Below are 16,725 nucleotides of genomic sequence, written 5' to 3'. Positions count from 1 at the left end.
TTTTGGTCCATTAGCGAGTTTTTATGAAGTTAAACAGCTGCCTGCAAGTCTTCGTCGTACGGTTTACTCAATTACTGTAACTCACCAGACTTCTCTTGCTCGTCTTTGGACTTGAACTGCAATGAGATGTCGATTCCGCAAGGACGTTGACACCTTAAAACAGTCATCACGTTCAAATTTAGCCAATGTCTTCCTGAAAATGTTCGCATGGTAAAGTGTAGAGTCTCTAGAAAATTTCGGTATGCTCTTGTAACCGAAGTTCGACATAAATTAAGACTTCTAGCCTCAACTCGTTGGCTAAATTCAGCTCTTAGCAAAGCCCCTACTTGAGAGGTTTTATTCGGAGTATTATCCATTTTGCCACAAAGAAATTACATTAAAAATGAAGATAAATGAATAATAAATCAATAAAAATCAAGACAAAATAGAAACAATAAGATTTGACCGATTTTTCCTACAGAACAAAACCGTTCAAAAAACTGAGTTATGAGGGTGTTTGGTGATTTGTGTCGTTTGTAGTCATGCATATTGGTTTTAGAAACTTTAGAGTTAACAAAAATAAATAATAAATAACTATATTTTTTTAAGATATAGCGACTTGAACAGAAATGCGCGGGGTGGGTCGATTTTTTTGCACGCAAGTGTATGTTGTATAATACTTTTAGTTCATAATAATATAAGGATGTTAAATTTGCATATTGTTTTTACCTTGGAAGTCGGGTTCAATTTTTTGTTATTGTTAGAGCTGACGGATTTAGTTTTTATGCAACTGATTAAGTGCTTGTCTAGACTAACTAGATTTTAAACTATAGAGTCATGATCAACATAATATTATTGTAGGTATAATTTAACGCGATTAAATTGTCATTTATAGTTGTAAGATTGGTATCTTTAAATCACAATTTAAAAATTATAATTAAAAATGTATCTGTTCGCAGTTCGATAGGTATTTATCGAGTATTATACTTTTTAGCCATACGTTTTGCCGCAATATTTTCTTTGTAAGAGCAGCGAAATCGTTGATGTCTAATGTATGACTCGGGAATCGGACATCTTTTTATCCAATTTCGGCAAAATTAAAGAAGCCACAGGATAGATTATGATTTCGACAGCCTAGAAATCAACTACGTTTTTTTACCTTGGCCCCTGCGTATGTAAGAGTCTTTCGAACCGAGCAATACTACCTTTGTGTACAGTTGTAATGAAAAAATTACCTACAGGGTACAGGCATATTAAATTATAGTGAATCGTATACCTTCTGAATGTAAGCATGCTAATCAAATTGCTGGTTTATTACATTTAAAGCTTGTATTACTTGGCGCTAGACGATAAAATATTAAAATAGGTAAATGATGAAAAATGTCTCGTTAAATATTTACCTACTTGAGTTATCTATACCTACATTGAAACGTTTTTACATTTAAACTTCTCATCGGCTTCGAATCTGCTTCATTTACTATAACTTAATATTTTTATGAAGCTTTATCTTGAAACAAAATTGAAATCTTATCTTGAAATTAAATTAAGCGTCACGTTTAAAATTATTAATTGTAATCTCACTGTTTTATATTCTAAAGATTGTTGTTTTATACAGGACTTTATATTTTAAAAACAGAGGTGAACATAACACTTATAAGGTTACAGATTTTTTTTTGTTTAAAGGACTATCAGATAATCTGATTAATTGTTTAAATTATGGCAGATTTTGGTGGACCTACGCAATTTATTCGGGTTATGTCAAGCCTAGCCGACAGACCACGACTATCATTGACAACCCGACCAACTGTCGTTGACTATCAACTTATTTGATAGAATATTATGTTTCCAGGCGTTCGCGAACCTCCGTCAGCAGCGGCCAGCTCAGCTGGAGAAGCTGTGCATCATCCCTGGAGACGTCAGCCTGCCCGGCTACGGCCTGTCTCCGGAGTCACTGCAGCAGCTTAAAGAAGTATGTTGAATGTTGAAGAAGAACATATTAAATCTAGTATTTAGTGTCTTCTTTATTCTAGTGTCCCGGTGAACTTCGTGTCACTTTAAAACCTTCCCTGGACTTCTACGCATATTTTAAGACTAAAATCAGCCGTTCAGCAGACGGATTAGCGTTCAGCCGTTTTCGAGTTTTAGGCCCGTATAAATAGTCAGTACTCAAGATACATCTCGGTCTCAAGACACGGTTCAGGCTCTGTGATTGGTTGGCTGTCAAAATTTGGACCAATCACAGAGCCGAACCGCGTCTTGAGACCGGGTCGCATCTTAAGTACTGACTATTTATACGGGCCTTAGAGCGACTAACACATTTAAAAATCCATTTTTATATACATACTAGCTGTCCCGGTGAACTTTGTGTCACTTTAAAACCTTCCCTGGACTTCTACGAATATTTTAAGACTAAAATTAGCCCAATCCGTTCAGCCGTTTTCGAGTTTTAGCGTTACTAACACAATCGAAAATCCATTTATATATATATAAATGAGATACTTAAGATTAATTATCAGACATCAGATAATACTTAGGGCGGGTTGCACCAGAGGCGTGGTTAAAGTTAAAGTTATGGTGAAAGTTATGGTTATAGTTAAAGCTAACTTTAACCTTAACTTTGACAGATTTCTGCTGGTCCGACAAGGCTATAAATGAACGTGGGCGGGGGCGCTGCTGGTAAAAACAGAACTGTCAAAAATAGCGTTTTTGTATGATGACAGCTTTACTGATGAGGCTGAGTTTGACATACGTATGCTCCGCTAGGTGGACCTACCCAGCGGAGCATACGTATGTCAAACCCAGCCGATAGAGTATAGACCACGACGAATGACGTAGGTTCGCCATCTGCCAATGAATAAATTTCTTCAATTGGTACAAACTACATATACAAAGAAGTCGAGTATACCTATATATTGCGAGATAAGGACTCAGATTTCAGAATGGAGTTAAGTGGACCAAGGAAGTTGAAAGAAGTCGTTGACTGTTATATTTTTCTTGAAGCGGAAGACGGAATCTGCCAAAAACAATTATTAACTCGATGATGCCTTAAATTAAACATGAACAATTTAAAGCCAATGACCTATGATTAATATGCCCAATTTTGAAATCAAACACCAATCGTTTCTTACCTAAGATGATCCCTTAATATGCATTTAATGAGGCAAAAATTGGGTTACATGCGTCCTCATCAAACACGGCGCGGCGTCCTCAGTCGTCACCGTGCCACGACACGACGCTGGGCGCCGCCACCATCGCAAGCGGTGCACCGCGCGCCCCTATTCAGGGTGAAACTTCCATACAAAAATTGCGTTCCAAACTTAAACGAGGCATATAAAAAATACCTATCAACTCGTAATGAAAATATTTTCAAATTTCTACCAAACTGAAAAGTACGAGGCGGCGCACCGTGATGCGGTGGCGCGTAAGCGGCGTCGTGTCGTGGCACGGTAACGCGCCGTGTTTGATGGGGACACGGCCTCATCCAATCAATTCAGTTGGGATGTTAGACACGGCGGCGGACGAAATGGAAAGCGTTGCGTGCGCTCCGCTACGTGACCAAACATTCTTTCGAAGGCGATATTTAATGTCTTTGACATCATTTGCACACTAATTAGCAAACATTATATGCAAAGATACATGTGCAATACACACGAGTTATGGCCTATGGGATAGGGACCAGCCGACAACAAAGTAATAAGTATACGTCGGTACAGAGTACTACAGAGTGAGTCTAAATACGCACACGTACATAAATTACTAAAATGCCACACCATAGCCATGTTTTTTTTTATTCTTTTTCTATTCTATTTCTATTTTTTTTATTAGTTGGATTTAAAGACGCATGCTCCGATACAAGTATTAACTTAATTCAAGGATCACAATATACACCACGAAACATCTTTAGCCGACAGGCGGCACTAAATTTTCTGTTATTTTCAGGTGTCCATTATTTTCCACTCGGCGGCAACGGTGAAGTTCGACGAACCTCTACCAGCTGCCGTCGAGATGAACATCAAATCCGTCATCAGGCTGATGGACATCTGCGATACACTACCTAAACTGGAGGTGAGGCGATATAAAATCTTTACATGACAGATGTTAAGCCAAATTAATAATAAAGCTAAGGCCTTTACCCCGTTTCACCCGTTTCACCAACGTCTTATTAAGATAACATTTTAAACTTTCGCGTTGCATTATAATTAAACTTTTTAATCGGGACTTAACGCGACTTATTTAAGTTTATTTAAGGAGTCCCCTCGTGACCACGGCCGTTGCAACACGGCCGAAACGTCGAGAAAAAGTATGTACTCGTAGTAGCATTACTACTTAAATAAGTCGCGTTAAGTCCCGATTAAAAAGTTTAACGTCTTATTAAGCTTGTTTAAATGTCATGTCTTACTTTCGTTTATATGAAAATAAGAAAGAGATAACGCGATACTAATTCGAACATTAACTTTAACATTCGTTGGTGAAATTGGGCCTAAGAAGTATAAGAACCATTGTTTTCGTGTAATAAAAAAAATCGCATCAAATGCGGTATGTGCTAGCAGTTACTCTCTTAACAGTCACTGCTCTATTTTACGATTAGGTTATAAGAATTGGTTACACGATCGATGTGGAAAATATTTAATGCAGGAGTTCCATGCTGTTGTTCCTTAATTTACGTGGAAGTCCATTATGAGGTAGAGCGGCCGGTCTACCTTGTAAGGGACGGTCTATCTATGTCAGACAGATCTGGGACTCTCAGATTATATTATAAGGGCGCATGACAATCCCCAGAATTAATAAGTGAAACACAGTGTTGCGAGTTATAATTCATACTAATATTATAAATGCGAAAGTGTGTCTGTCTGTCAACTTTTCACGCTCAAACCGCTGAGCCGATACTGAATTTTGGCATGGAGATACTTTGAGTCTCGGAAAAGGGCAAAGGATACTTTTCATCCCGAAAAAATGTACGGTTTCCGTTCGATAAATGATTTTTTGAGCGATCAAGTTGTGGGTATCATCTAGTATGCCCATATACTAACTTCTTGTTTTATAGCGGTGGCAATTGCTGACCATTATCACAATGTTCCGACAGACGCTAGTGCACGTGTCGACGGCGTACAGCAACCCGGAGCGCTATGTGGTGGAGGAGCGCGTGTACGAGCCGCCCACATCAGTCGACAAGCTGCTCAGCGTCGTCGAGTGTTTGCCGCAACACATACTTGACACCGTCACCTCCAAGTGAGTCTTAAAAAAATCGCTTATTGGTGATTGCGTAAAAAAAGCTTGTCAATCATCTGTTCATCAGAATTGTTGTTAAAGTGGGTTAAAAATAAAACCCAACATGAGGGTTTGTACTTTTGTAGCTAAAAACCTAAACGTGTCTCTCTTACAAGTTACGTTTGAGTGAAAACACTTTAGATTCTAACCACACTCTGAAAGTAAAACAAAAAACTCTAGAACGGCACAGAACCAGAAATTAATCTAGATGCTTCGATCAATTGCAGATTTATCAGCCCCAAGCCCAACACATACACGTACACGAAGGCGATGGCGGAGGTGGTCGTCAACACGCGACCAAAAAGGCACTACTCCGTTGCCATATTCAGACCTACTATTGGTAAGTATGTGAATTTGTTGTTAGATGTTCTATATTGACTAGATTTTTCCCGCAACATCGTCTCGTCTAAATTAATTTATCAAACGAGAACATTACATTTTGTCGGCATTGGCATCTGGATTTGACATTAGTCTTCGCAAGCGCGAAATGTCATTTAGCGATGACTTATGTCAACCGCATACATTTCTATAACGAATTGCATTATCATTGTTAACGAAAGATACTTTGTCTAGGGCCTCTGATAGAACCACAAAGATACACGTATATACATAGTTACATATACATAGTTCGTATTCATAACATGAGTTGGCTGTAGAGTTAACACGAAAGGTCCGATGCTTGCTAAATTAGAACGAAAAGAAATGTTTGCTGAGCAGTCATTACCTAAATTACATTATGTAACCGCAACTTATTTCTAACGCTGCCGCTTCTAAAATGGTCTAATTCCTAAACCATGAAAAAACATGACACAGAGTGATTATGTTTTTAGATGTAATAGCGAGCCCAATTTATCATATTATGTAATCGTTCAATTAGTCCAAGCCATGAAACTTGACACGGAAATTCAGAAGTATAAACTTACTGCCGTACTTATACAGAGACATTTAACTATGATTAACCTTCAATTTAATGAAGAGTTTGACAGATAATGTATGAGGCTTATGACAAAATTATAAATTACATTTTAAGTTAATAATGTTCCACTCTGAGTGCGGCAGTTATACATATAAAAAGGTTTCGCCTCTCCTCTCACTGTAGAAAACATATTTTTTAACCTCCAATTCAAAGAAAACAAAGACGACTGTTCATGGCATCGTACCATTGAAGTTTTTTTATTTGAAAGGTGACACGATCGAAGTATATTTTTAAAAATCGTTCATTATCATCAGCTCGCTCACTACTGTAAGCAGTAAGATTGAAAGGCTATATTATATAGAAGCTACTTCGAGTATAGAATACACCTTATTAGTAATTTTATGAATTTTTATATTTTTGTACGTTTTATTTTTATTGTATGATTAATTTTACAGTGATAAGCGCGAAGCAGCATCCGTTCCCAGGCTGGATAGACAACCTGAACGGTCCCAGCGGGGTCATCGTGGCGTCAGGCAAGGGTCTCCTGCACGTGTTCCTCCGCTCCCCTGATGTTGTCGCTGATCTCCTGCCTGTCGACATCGCCATTGACACAATGATCGCGGTCGCCTGGGAGACTACAGTTGACAAGTAAACTTATCTGTAGCCTGTAATTAAACCATACTTTTCAGGGCAGTTTCGGAAGGCGACGAAACTTGACTTACCGCCGTACTCAGAGACGATTTTGATTTGACGAGATTAATTATTAGGGTTACAGATTACGTGAGTAAAGTTGGGTGTAATAGGGACTTCTATTGACTTCTAGCTCTGGATTAGCCTTACATTTAGGAAAAAACTTAACTACCAGTCTAAATCTATGAACTCAGATAACAGTCTATCATCTCTTAACACATCCGAGGATGAAATGCATGTGAAAAGCCTTGATCTCTCAACCGGACTATACAATGGATTAATAGATGAACTAAAAAGTGAAATAAGTGATTTAAAAATCCAATTAGAAAGTACACGAGCTGAATTAGAAAATATTATATTAGAGAAAAACGACCTTAATCGCATAATAGCACGGCAAAATCAACAAATTAGCGCTTTAAAAGAATTATGCTCCAGTCCACGTACCACACAGAAAAATAAAATTCTCTCAACTCGGAAAAAAAGTAGAAGATCCATACAAGATAACCATAGGAATATAACCGCTGACACAGAAAGCTCATTCTTCCAAAACACGGAAAATGCGTTCGACCCCTCCATTCATAAGCAGCATGGAATCGCTCAAGACTCCACTGTTTCTAAACCCGAGAAGATTATTAGCTCATCGCAGATTATGCAGAATAGCAGCTCTATTTTAAAAAATGACGCTGATTCTATAAATTCTAGTAACCAACACATCACGAGACTAAGCTCTACAGAACAAGATATTCGGTCGGAAAATACGTCCGAAAATGGATTTTGCAATTTTAATGAACAGACTATTAAACATATTTACATCATTGGAGGCGAACAATGCAAAAACCTAGCACTTAACTTAATAAAATCAAGGATAAGCAGCAAATGCCAAAAATATAAAATAATTTCGTTTATCAAGCCTGGAGCTACATCACAAGAAATTTTAAATACAATCGCACAGTTTACTCTCACGGAAGAGGATAGAGTCATACTATCGATTGGTGAACACGACAGGAATCCACTGGAAGTCATGATAGAGCTTGGCTCAGCTCTTAAAGGTCTAATTTGTCCCTCATTTATTCTAAGTATTATAGACAATAAACAACTAAATGTAGTAAAGCTAAACAACATGATAAAAAACGTTTGTAACCACTTCCCTAAGAGTAAATTTCTTGATATTTATAAGAAAATGTTAGAAGGGAATTCGAATTATAATTTTTTTATTAAATATTGTTGCCAAGGTATTAATTTTGCAATAGACCAATTAGATTATAACTTAAAATATGTAAAAATATGTAAACATCAAAAATACAAGAATGTAAACATTTATGATTGGAAAAAATATTCATTATATAAAAATACACTAAATAGGCAAAATAAAAGGGACACATTGATTACTATACCAAATAAGCTAATTAAAGGAACTATCCCATATTATTTTCCCGTTATTAATAAAGTGGAAAAGTTTTTTCAGCCCTACTGATATGCCAGTAAACCTATTAAATATTGGCGATCAAAACAATACCTCGTCTTGTGATCTCGTAAATAGTAGTAACCTAAATAAAGCACATTCATCCATTAAAGTTTTACACCAAAATATTTCTGGGCTTCTCTCAAAATTAGACCTAATAGATGTTACGTTTTCCGAACTATCAACCCAACCAGATGTACTCTGCTTCACAGAGACGTTTTTAAACTATACAAGCATACAAAATGTTAAACTAGCAGGCTATCGCGTAGTTTCTAGCTTCTGCAGAAGTAACAATAAGAATAGAGGTGGAGTCTGTCTGATTTTAAAAAACGGTATGTGCTACAGGGACCTGCCTTCCATAAGAAATAATTATGCGGAAGATAGAGTTTTTGAATGTTGCGGGATAGAAATTCCAACGTGCAATACTATTATAATAGGCCTTTACAGAACCCCTGGTTCCGACGTTATTATTTTTCTGCATAAATTGGACGTCATGCTTTTTAACCTCACAAAAAATAATAAAAAGAAATTAATTATTGCAGGCGATCTAAATATTAATATATTAAAAGTTTCTAATGCAACGAATAACCTTAAATCCTTAATAGAAAACTACAACCTTATTTTTCATATTACAGAACCGACCAGACAGCAATCATGTATCGACCATATTATTAGCAACATAAAAAATGCTTCAGGCTCCTTGTCTGAACTTCATCTTTCTGACCATAACATGGCTCAAATATTAGATATACCAGTTATGCGTAAAAATACTCTACCTTCGACTTACTTTATTTATACAAAAGACTACTGTAAAGAAAACATGGAAAAGTTTCGACGCTACCTAAGCTGTCTGTCTTTCCGTTGTGTACTTGAGACGAAAGATATAAATAAAGCGTTGGACTCTTTTTATGACGACTTTACTCTACTATATAATTTGTGTTTTCCCCAAAAAATAATAAAAAAATCGATTGAATACAAAACACCTGTCTGGATAACAAAAGGTATAAAAGTAAGTTGTAAAACTAAAAGAAAGCTCCGCTTCGCATATTACAGAAACAAAAACAATGTGACTAAACTTAGATACCAGACATACTCTAAATTGTTACGTAAAAGTATGTTACAGTCACAAAGAATTTCTAATGACAACTTTTTAACAACATCTAAAAACAAGTGTAGAGCGTCATGGAATATTATTAATAGACAAACTACTGACAAATGTAATATTGACCTGATAAATAGAATAAAAAATAAAAATAATGACATAATAACTAGCCCCTTTGACATAGCTAACGAATTCAATGATTATTTTATAAATCTAACTAATAATAAAAAAGAAATTGACAATTTACCCAATACTAATACTACGTTTATTCCAAATTCTATTTTTCTGACTCCTTGCAGCGATAAAGAAATTTATGACGCCATTAATAGCCTAAAAAATACAAAATCCGAAGGATACGACGGACTGTCTACAAAGGTAATAAAGTATTGCAAACGTGAAATTACGCCCATAATAACCTACTTGGTGAATCTTTCATTTGAAACAGGAAGATTCCCAGATCGATTTAAGACTTCGATAATAAAACCTTTATTTAAGAAAGGCGATAAATGTAAATTAGAAAACTATAGACCAATAACACTTATACCTATACTGTCAAAAATTTTTGAAAAGTTAATGCACAAGCGGCTTACATCCTTTTTAAATAAACATAAAATCATAAAAGAAGAACAGTTTGGCTTTCAAAAAAATAAAAGTACTGTCTCAGCAGCATCCACATTGATACGCAATATACTTATTAATATTAATAACAATAAATCAGCTATCTGCATCTTCTTTGACATGTCTAGGGCTTTTGACTTCGTGTCACATACGTTGTTAATAAGGAAATTGAATAATTTAGGCATCAGAGGTCCTGCCTTGAGTTGGCTTGAGTCGTACTTATCTGACCGAAAACAATACACAGAAATTAAGTACATTCGTGACAAAAAGTTTTTAACGTCCAAAAAATCAAAACTTAAAATTAATAGAGTAGGTGTTCCTCAGGGAAGCGTCCTAGGACCACTTTTATTTCTACTCTATATAAATGATTTTCCAGAAATAACGAAATTTATATGTACACTTTTTGCGGATGACATATCTATTCTCATGAACAATTGTAGAGATATTAAAACTGAAATAAATAAATTAATCAAAAAGGTAATTGATTGGATGAATAATAATAATTTAAATCTTAATTTGACAAAAACCAACTATATTGAATTTAAAAGTGGCAGAACCAAGTCAGTTAGCTCCTCACTATTCGATAATGAAAATATCAAAAGAACAACACAAACCAAATTTCTCGGTTTACATATTGATGAAAATTTGACTTGGAAGGCTCATATCGAATATGTATGTGCCAGATTAAATAGGTTCGTTTTCGTTCTAAATAGGCTCAGACAAGTAGCGACTCTACAAACGGTCCTGGCGGCCTATCACGGCTATGTCGCTTCAGTTTTGCGGTACGGCTTATCGCTTTGGGGTAATTCTACGGACATAGACAAAGCCTTCATCGCTCAAAAAAAATGTATTAGAGCTATATGTGGTAAGCCACCGTATGATTCGTGTAAACCGCTATTTAAAAAATTAAAACTGTTAACTTTACCGAGTTTGTACATCTATGAATTAGTAAATTATACTAAGTTAAACTATCATAGTTTTAAAGAAGCTCGTGACATTTATCCCCGCAATACAAGAAATCCCGACCGACTAGTGTTAGATGTGGTTCCCAAAACAACCTTATACCAAAAACAATTTTATGCCATGTGCATAAAAACATACAATGCGATCCCATCGACCCTTAAATGTTTGCCATACAACAAATTTAAAAGGGAAATCATAAAATGGTTGTTAAGTAAAAACTTCTACTCAGTCAAAGAGTTATTTAATAGTAAGGCTGAATGAATCTTAAAATCATTTTGACATAATTTTATAATATTAAACTTTTAACTAATTATATTATCTTTTTTTTTTTAAATTATATTATTGTATTTTAATGATTGACATTGACATATTAATCTTGTAACTTAAACTAAATTTATTATTCTTGACATTGCTGTATTTATTGTACCGTAATTTGGGGTGAATAGATAGGTCTTCGAACTTTGGTAATTATTTTCGTAAGGTTGCAGAACGGATACCCACTTTTTTAGTCGTGTATATATTGAGTCTTAGGCCAAACTATTGATATAAATTTGTTTCTCTTCGGATATGTTTGTAGTTATTAAAAAAAGACACGAAATATACGTAATTTCTAATTACTACTTATCAGGGGACAATAGACACACCTGAGGGGTGATTGGAAAATTTTCGTAGGGCTGCCTCGTTACAGTTTCACTATATATTCTTTATTGGATAAAGGCAAGCAAACTTGGGAAGGTTCCTTTAATTATTTATTAGTAAAAATTAAAATTATATTTATAATTTCGAGGTAATTGTATCTGAGAAATAAAATAATGTAAATATTTACAAAAATAAATGTAATACCTTACTAATTTATATTATTTTGTTAAGAATGAATAAAATTAAATAATATTGAATGGATTAAAAAATAATCAAGAAAATTAAAAACGCTTTTAGTAACTAAAAGATAAATTTAAACTGTAGATAACCACAACAAACTTTGTGGCAGCCCTGACATAATCATGGCTAATCACCCCTCTTTCGTAACTAATCACCCCTTGGCCGTGTCTAATAACCATATTTGCGTGCTTATTAACCTCTCAGGCGTGTTTATTCACCCCTTTCATGTATCTAATCACCCCAAAAATTTTAAGAAAATAAGGCTTACGGAATAAGAACAATTTTGTATACTTACTGCATATTTTTACCTTAATAACTATATCAAAATATATTATAACAGCACTGACCGCAATTTGAAGAAAACTATAAACTATTATGACCAAAATTCACCGAAATACGGAGGTTCAAACTCGCTCGTCTAAAACGACTTGTTTTGTGGTCAACTTTGAAATTAAATTTTGGCAGTTTTAGCGATGTAGCCACACATAAAAATTTGCCAGACTAAGGAGAATGATATCAACAAATGTATAAAGTTGCGGGTTTTTTACTGGGGATACCGAGTTTGCCATAAGAAACATTGAAACTTATCCTAAGTTTTTTTCCTATTGCCCCCTTCAATTCTATTCACCCCGGTTTACGGTAATTGTATAATTGTAACTGTCCTATTGTATTCTAAAAATGTTATGCAGTTATTACTAACTGTTATTTTAATAATTTTATGGAATGATGTGACATTTTTATTGTTTTTTCTGAATATTTTCACACAGACTGCCTTGTATTATTAGTTAAATGTTGTTAGACTTTTAAAATATTTGCATGCTATCTTCATAGTTAAAAGTGTAAGACCTGACCAATGAACTTATGTGAACATCTAATGTACCACTTTTAATGCAAATAAATGATTGATTGATTGATTGATTGATTGATTGATTGATTAGGACAAGATCGTTATAATCGTTATAGTCGTGGCATGTAGGTACTGTCTGCTGCATCACATGCGGACGTCTGATAACTGATAAGTGATACCTAACTCAGCTTTGTAAACTATCACTAATGTGACCAATATCCCACGTATATTTCAACCACTAACGTACTATCTCATTCATAGAATATATATAATTATAACTTGATAACTTGTGGTCTTACTTTAAATACCTATATTATGCTATAGCTGCCAAAGAGTTTGTAATCTTCCAAAGTCACGGCAAATCTCTAATAAGGTTATGATTATATTACAGATTGCCGGAAGCTCGAGTGTACAACTGCAGCACATACGAGAACCCCACTTGCTGGGACCAAATGGAACGAAATTTACGCAGGAATTTCCCCATCACACCCTTGGATGATGCGCTTTGGTATCCCAGTGCTTTCTGTGTGTCTAACACGTAAGTATTATAATTGTATTGGATCCGACCGTAAAATTCTGCAGGAATCGTTTTTTTCGATCAAATATATTTTAAAATAATCTTTAGAACGTATAGAATGGATTAATGTTGGATTGCCTTGTCAAAAGTAGCCGCAAGTACCTCTAATTAAGTTAAATGTTCATGAGATAAATGCATAATTTGCATGTATATTTTTTTTCAGTAAATTTTACATAATTTGAAGGAAAATGACGTGAGAAAATAAGGTATAAATGGTTGCCAGCTCTAAGTCGGCCCCAACCTAGGGTTGCCAGCCCGTAAACAGTTAATAATAACATAGTTCTTCATCAAAATTGAAGCATCGATTTTTTTTTATAAGTTTGATACCAAATTAAAGTTTTATGCATCTTACATGTACATGAATAGCCATGGTTGCCAGTTGCACGATAGCCGCAAACTGGGGTTGCCATCACTTTTGTATATCACAAATGTTCAAGCCTACAATTATTATGCCTGGCATTATTTGAGGACTTCGAGAACTCGCAAGATTGCTATTTTTATTTAACAGGCGTTTTTATTTTTATGTGTATTGTCCTTCTTAGTTCTTAATTCTCTTACTTTTCTATTGAATACACGCAATTTTGTATTACGGGCTTTAATTTTGCTCAATTAGAGGTACTTGCGGCTACTTATAACAAGGCAACCCAACATTAATCCATTCTATACGTTGTAAAGATTATTTTAAAATATATTTGATCGAAAAAAGCGATTCATACAGAATTTCACGGTCGGATCTTAGGATATAAGATCACCTATTTTTAGGGTTCTGTACCCAAAGGGTATAAACGGGACCCTATATTACTAAGACTTCGTTGTCTTGTCTGTCCGTCTGTCTGTCTCCAAACTGTATCTCAAAAACCAGTATAGCTAGAGCCTAGATTTTTGCACAGATTGTGTATTTCTGTTGCCGCTATAACAACAAATACTTAACAAAATAAAATTAATAATTGCGGGGGCTCCCATACAAAAAACACATATTTGGCCTATTTTTGCTCTATAATGGTACGGAACGCTTCGTGCGCGAGTCCGACTAGCTCTTGGCCGATTTTTTAAAATGGATTTTGCTATTTCATGGATCAAAAATGGAATAGTATCTATTCCATTTTTGATCCATGACATAGCAAAATCCATGACCGACCTGAATCTATGACCGTTTCACCTAAAACGAAGAGCTTAAGTCTAAATTAGGTTACAAATACATACCTACAATGATTTTTATAATGTATTTTCAGGTATTCATACATGTTGCTAGTGTTTCTACTGCAAACGTTACCACTGACTCTTGCGGAGTACGTAACACGTATATTCGGCATGAAGATGAAGTAAGTTTTTTTAAAGTACGGTAACTAATTCAGAAAAGTTGACACATTGGCAGGTAGTGGACCCACGTAACTTTGTCAGCTTATGTCAATCCCACACGACAGATCACGACTTTAAATTGAAATAAGTAGACTAAATAAATTAGGTTCTTTATCTGCCTTATTTAAAACTTATCTTATAGTACCTTAAAAGTATTTTTCTACTTTGAGTATACAATAATTAACTCTGTTCCAGATTTAACTTGGTAATGGTCGAGCAGAAGATTCGGAATATGACAGAAGTTCTATCATTCTTCTCCATGAGAGAATGGCAGTTTAGAACTGACAACGTGTGCAAGCTCAGGGATCGACTTACGCTGAGCGATAAGGCAATATACAATTTGGATCCGAAGAGCATAAAGTGAGTTCTGAATCAATTGTTTTTTATTTCTTGTTCAAATGGAACTACTTAGGTATGTATCTAGTGTACTTACTATGACAAACCTGATTTGCAAATGTTTATCTTATTTCTTTAGTTACTACTTTTACTTTATTACAGCTGGGATGAGCAATATGCTTCTTTTGTGCTTGGAGTAAGGAAGTACATACTCAAAGAAAAGGACGAAAAGCTACCAGAAAGCAGACGACATCTTAACAGGTAAATATCTGAACTTTAATTTACAGTTCCTATTAAACTACCGGCGGTTTGTCGCCATGCTGTGTTCGTGGCTACTGGCTACACGAGATTATCCAAGTTCTTAACGAATTTATAAATATATTTGCTGTTAATTTATATCTAAATGCAAAAAGGGGCCTATTTTTATACCCCTTTATAAAAATAGGCCCCATTTTATTGCAGTTTTGTAATCAGTTTATGGTGACAAACCTACCATAACCTGATGTTCCGTGTTCGTGATAAGACAAACATGTTTTTTAACCCCTACGAAAACAAAGTGACGTTAGGCATCCATTACACGATCATACAAGCAACAGTCAATTCCATCAATCATGAATTATGTTTGACTGATGGTGACTGATGGACTGACGAATGGTCTTAGACGGTCACTCAATTCTCTTCAGTTTTATGTCAGTCAAAGCCAAAATTTTCAAAGGTATACGTGAAAATTTTTTTCTTACGATGTGACAACACTCACTCAAAACTCATGATTGATGGTTGCATGGAGCAATTAAAATCAAGTTATCCAGATTTTCGTCAATCAACTTCATGCAACCGTCTGTCACGCTCATACACGGTAGGTTATCCATCAGTTACAACTTACAGCCATGACTGTGGTAAAACTGACAGCAAAACCTACCGTGTAATGGATGCCTTAGAAGTATCTGTCTGTCATTCTGTCTGTCTGCATTTTTTATACTTATTCAAAAATATGTCAATTTTACCAGAAATTGTTTGTGAAATGTTAATTGAAATAATTTTCTATATTTTCAGACTATACTACCTACACAAGTGCGTGACAGTTTTCTTCATAGCGGTGGCGGTGCGGCTGATCATGCAAAATCACTGGATCAGGACGATAGCGAGCGACGTAGCCAGAGTCACCTTCTTCGTGATATTCAGTTTTATATCACAGTTTGTGGAGCTATCATGAGGATTGTGAACTTGTTTTGTGTGTTAAGAGACATTGTAAAAAGTATTGTAAGAGAAAGACTATTGAATGTTTAGCATGGAAAGTGAAAATTGTCTAAGGAAACATACTCATACTTTTTTATGTCCGTGACTCATACTACATGACCTGCGGGGCTAAAATGGTCACATGTAGCAAGTCCTCTCAATCAATTCAGAAAATGAATTGTCAAAACTGTCAAACGACAAATGTCAAATCAGTACAAAAATACAGAAATGAATTGCAAGCAGAGTTGCATTTTGCGATTTTAGAAAAATGATTCATATCATGATTCTTCAAAGCGCTGTTCAGAAAGGAGAGAGGCATAATTACGCATCTAAGTATTAAACTTGATCACGTAGTTTGGGTATGTTGAATGTTCACTATTATTTATCTCTATACTTTAACATTCAGATAATGTGTAAAATTATAATATTTATTGTACGTAGAAATATGTAGTAGAGATTCAAACGATCACAAGTGATAAACTTATTTTTAGAT

General features: G+C 35.1%; 1 protein-coding gene across 1 annotated transcript in view; it reads left to right on the top strand.

The window, feature by feature from the left end:
- LOC121727420 (putative fatty acyl-CoA reductase CG5065) overlaps positions 1 to 16,317 on the top strand; it is a 41,361-nt gene extending 25,044 nt beyond the window's left edge. Inside the window, exons 4-13 of the mRNA XM_042115263.1 lie at positions 1,829 to 1,948; positions 3,919 to 4,044; positions 5,063 to 5,208; positions 5,475 to 5,587; positions 6,619 to 6,811; positions 13,116 to 13,262; positions 14,534 to 14,623; positions 14,856 to 15,020; positions 15,159 to 15,257; positions 16,050 to 16,317. Of these exons, the coding sequence (XP_041971197.1) occupies positions 1,829 to 1,948; positions 3,919 to 4,044; positions 5,063 to 5,208; positions 5,475 to 5,587; positions 6,619 to 6,811; positions 13,116 to 13,262; positions 14,534 to 14,623; positions 14,856 to 15,020; positions 15,159 to 15,257; positions 16,050 to 16,209 (1,359 nt within the window). The 3' untranslated portion in view covers positions 16,210 to 16,317. The remainder of the gene's footprint in view (positions 1 to 1,828; positions 1,949 to 3,918; positions 4,045 to 5,062; positions 5,209 to 5,474; positions 5,588 to 6,618; positions 6,812 to 13,115; positions 13,263 to 14,533; positions 14,624 to 14,855; positions 15,021 to 15,158; positions 15,258 to 16,049) is intronic.
- The last annotated feature ends 408 nt before the right edge of the window (positions 16,318 to 16,725 follow it).

The sequence above is a fragment of the Aricia agestis genome, chromosome 5 (genome assembly GCF_905147365.1).
Source record: "Aricia agestis chromosome 5, ilAriAges1.1, whole genome shotgun sequence".
Lineage (NCBI taxonomy): Eukaryota > Metazoa > Arthropoda > Insecta > Lepidoptera > Lycaenidae > Aricia > Aricia agestis.
Note: the sequence above shows the minus strand (reverse complement) of the source record. Positions and strands in the feature narration are given on the sequence as shown.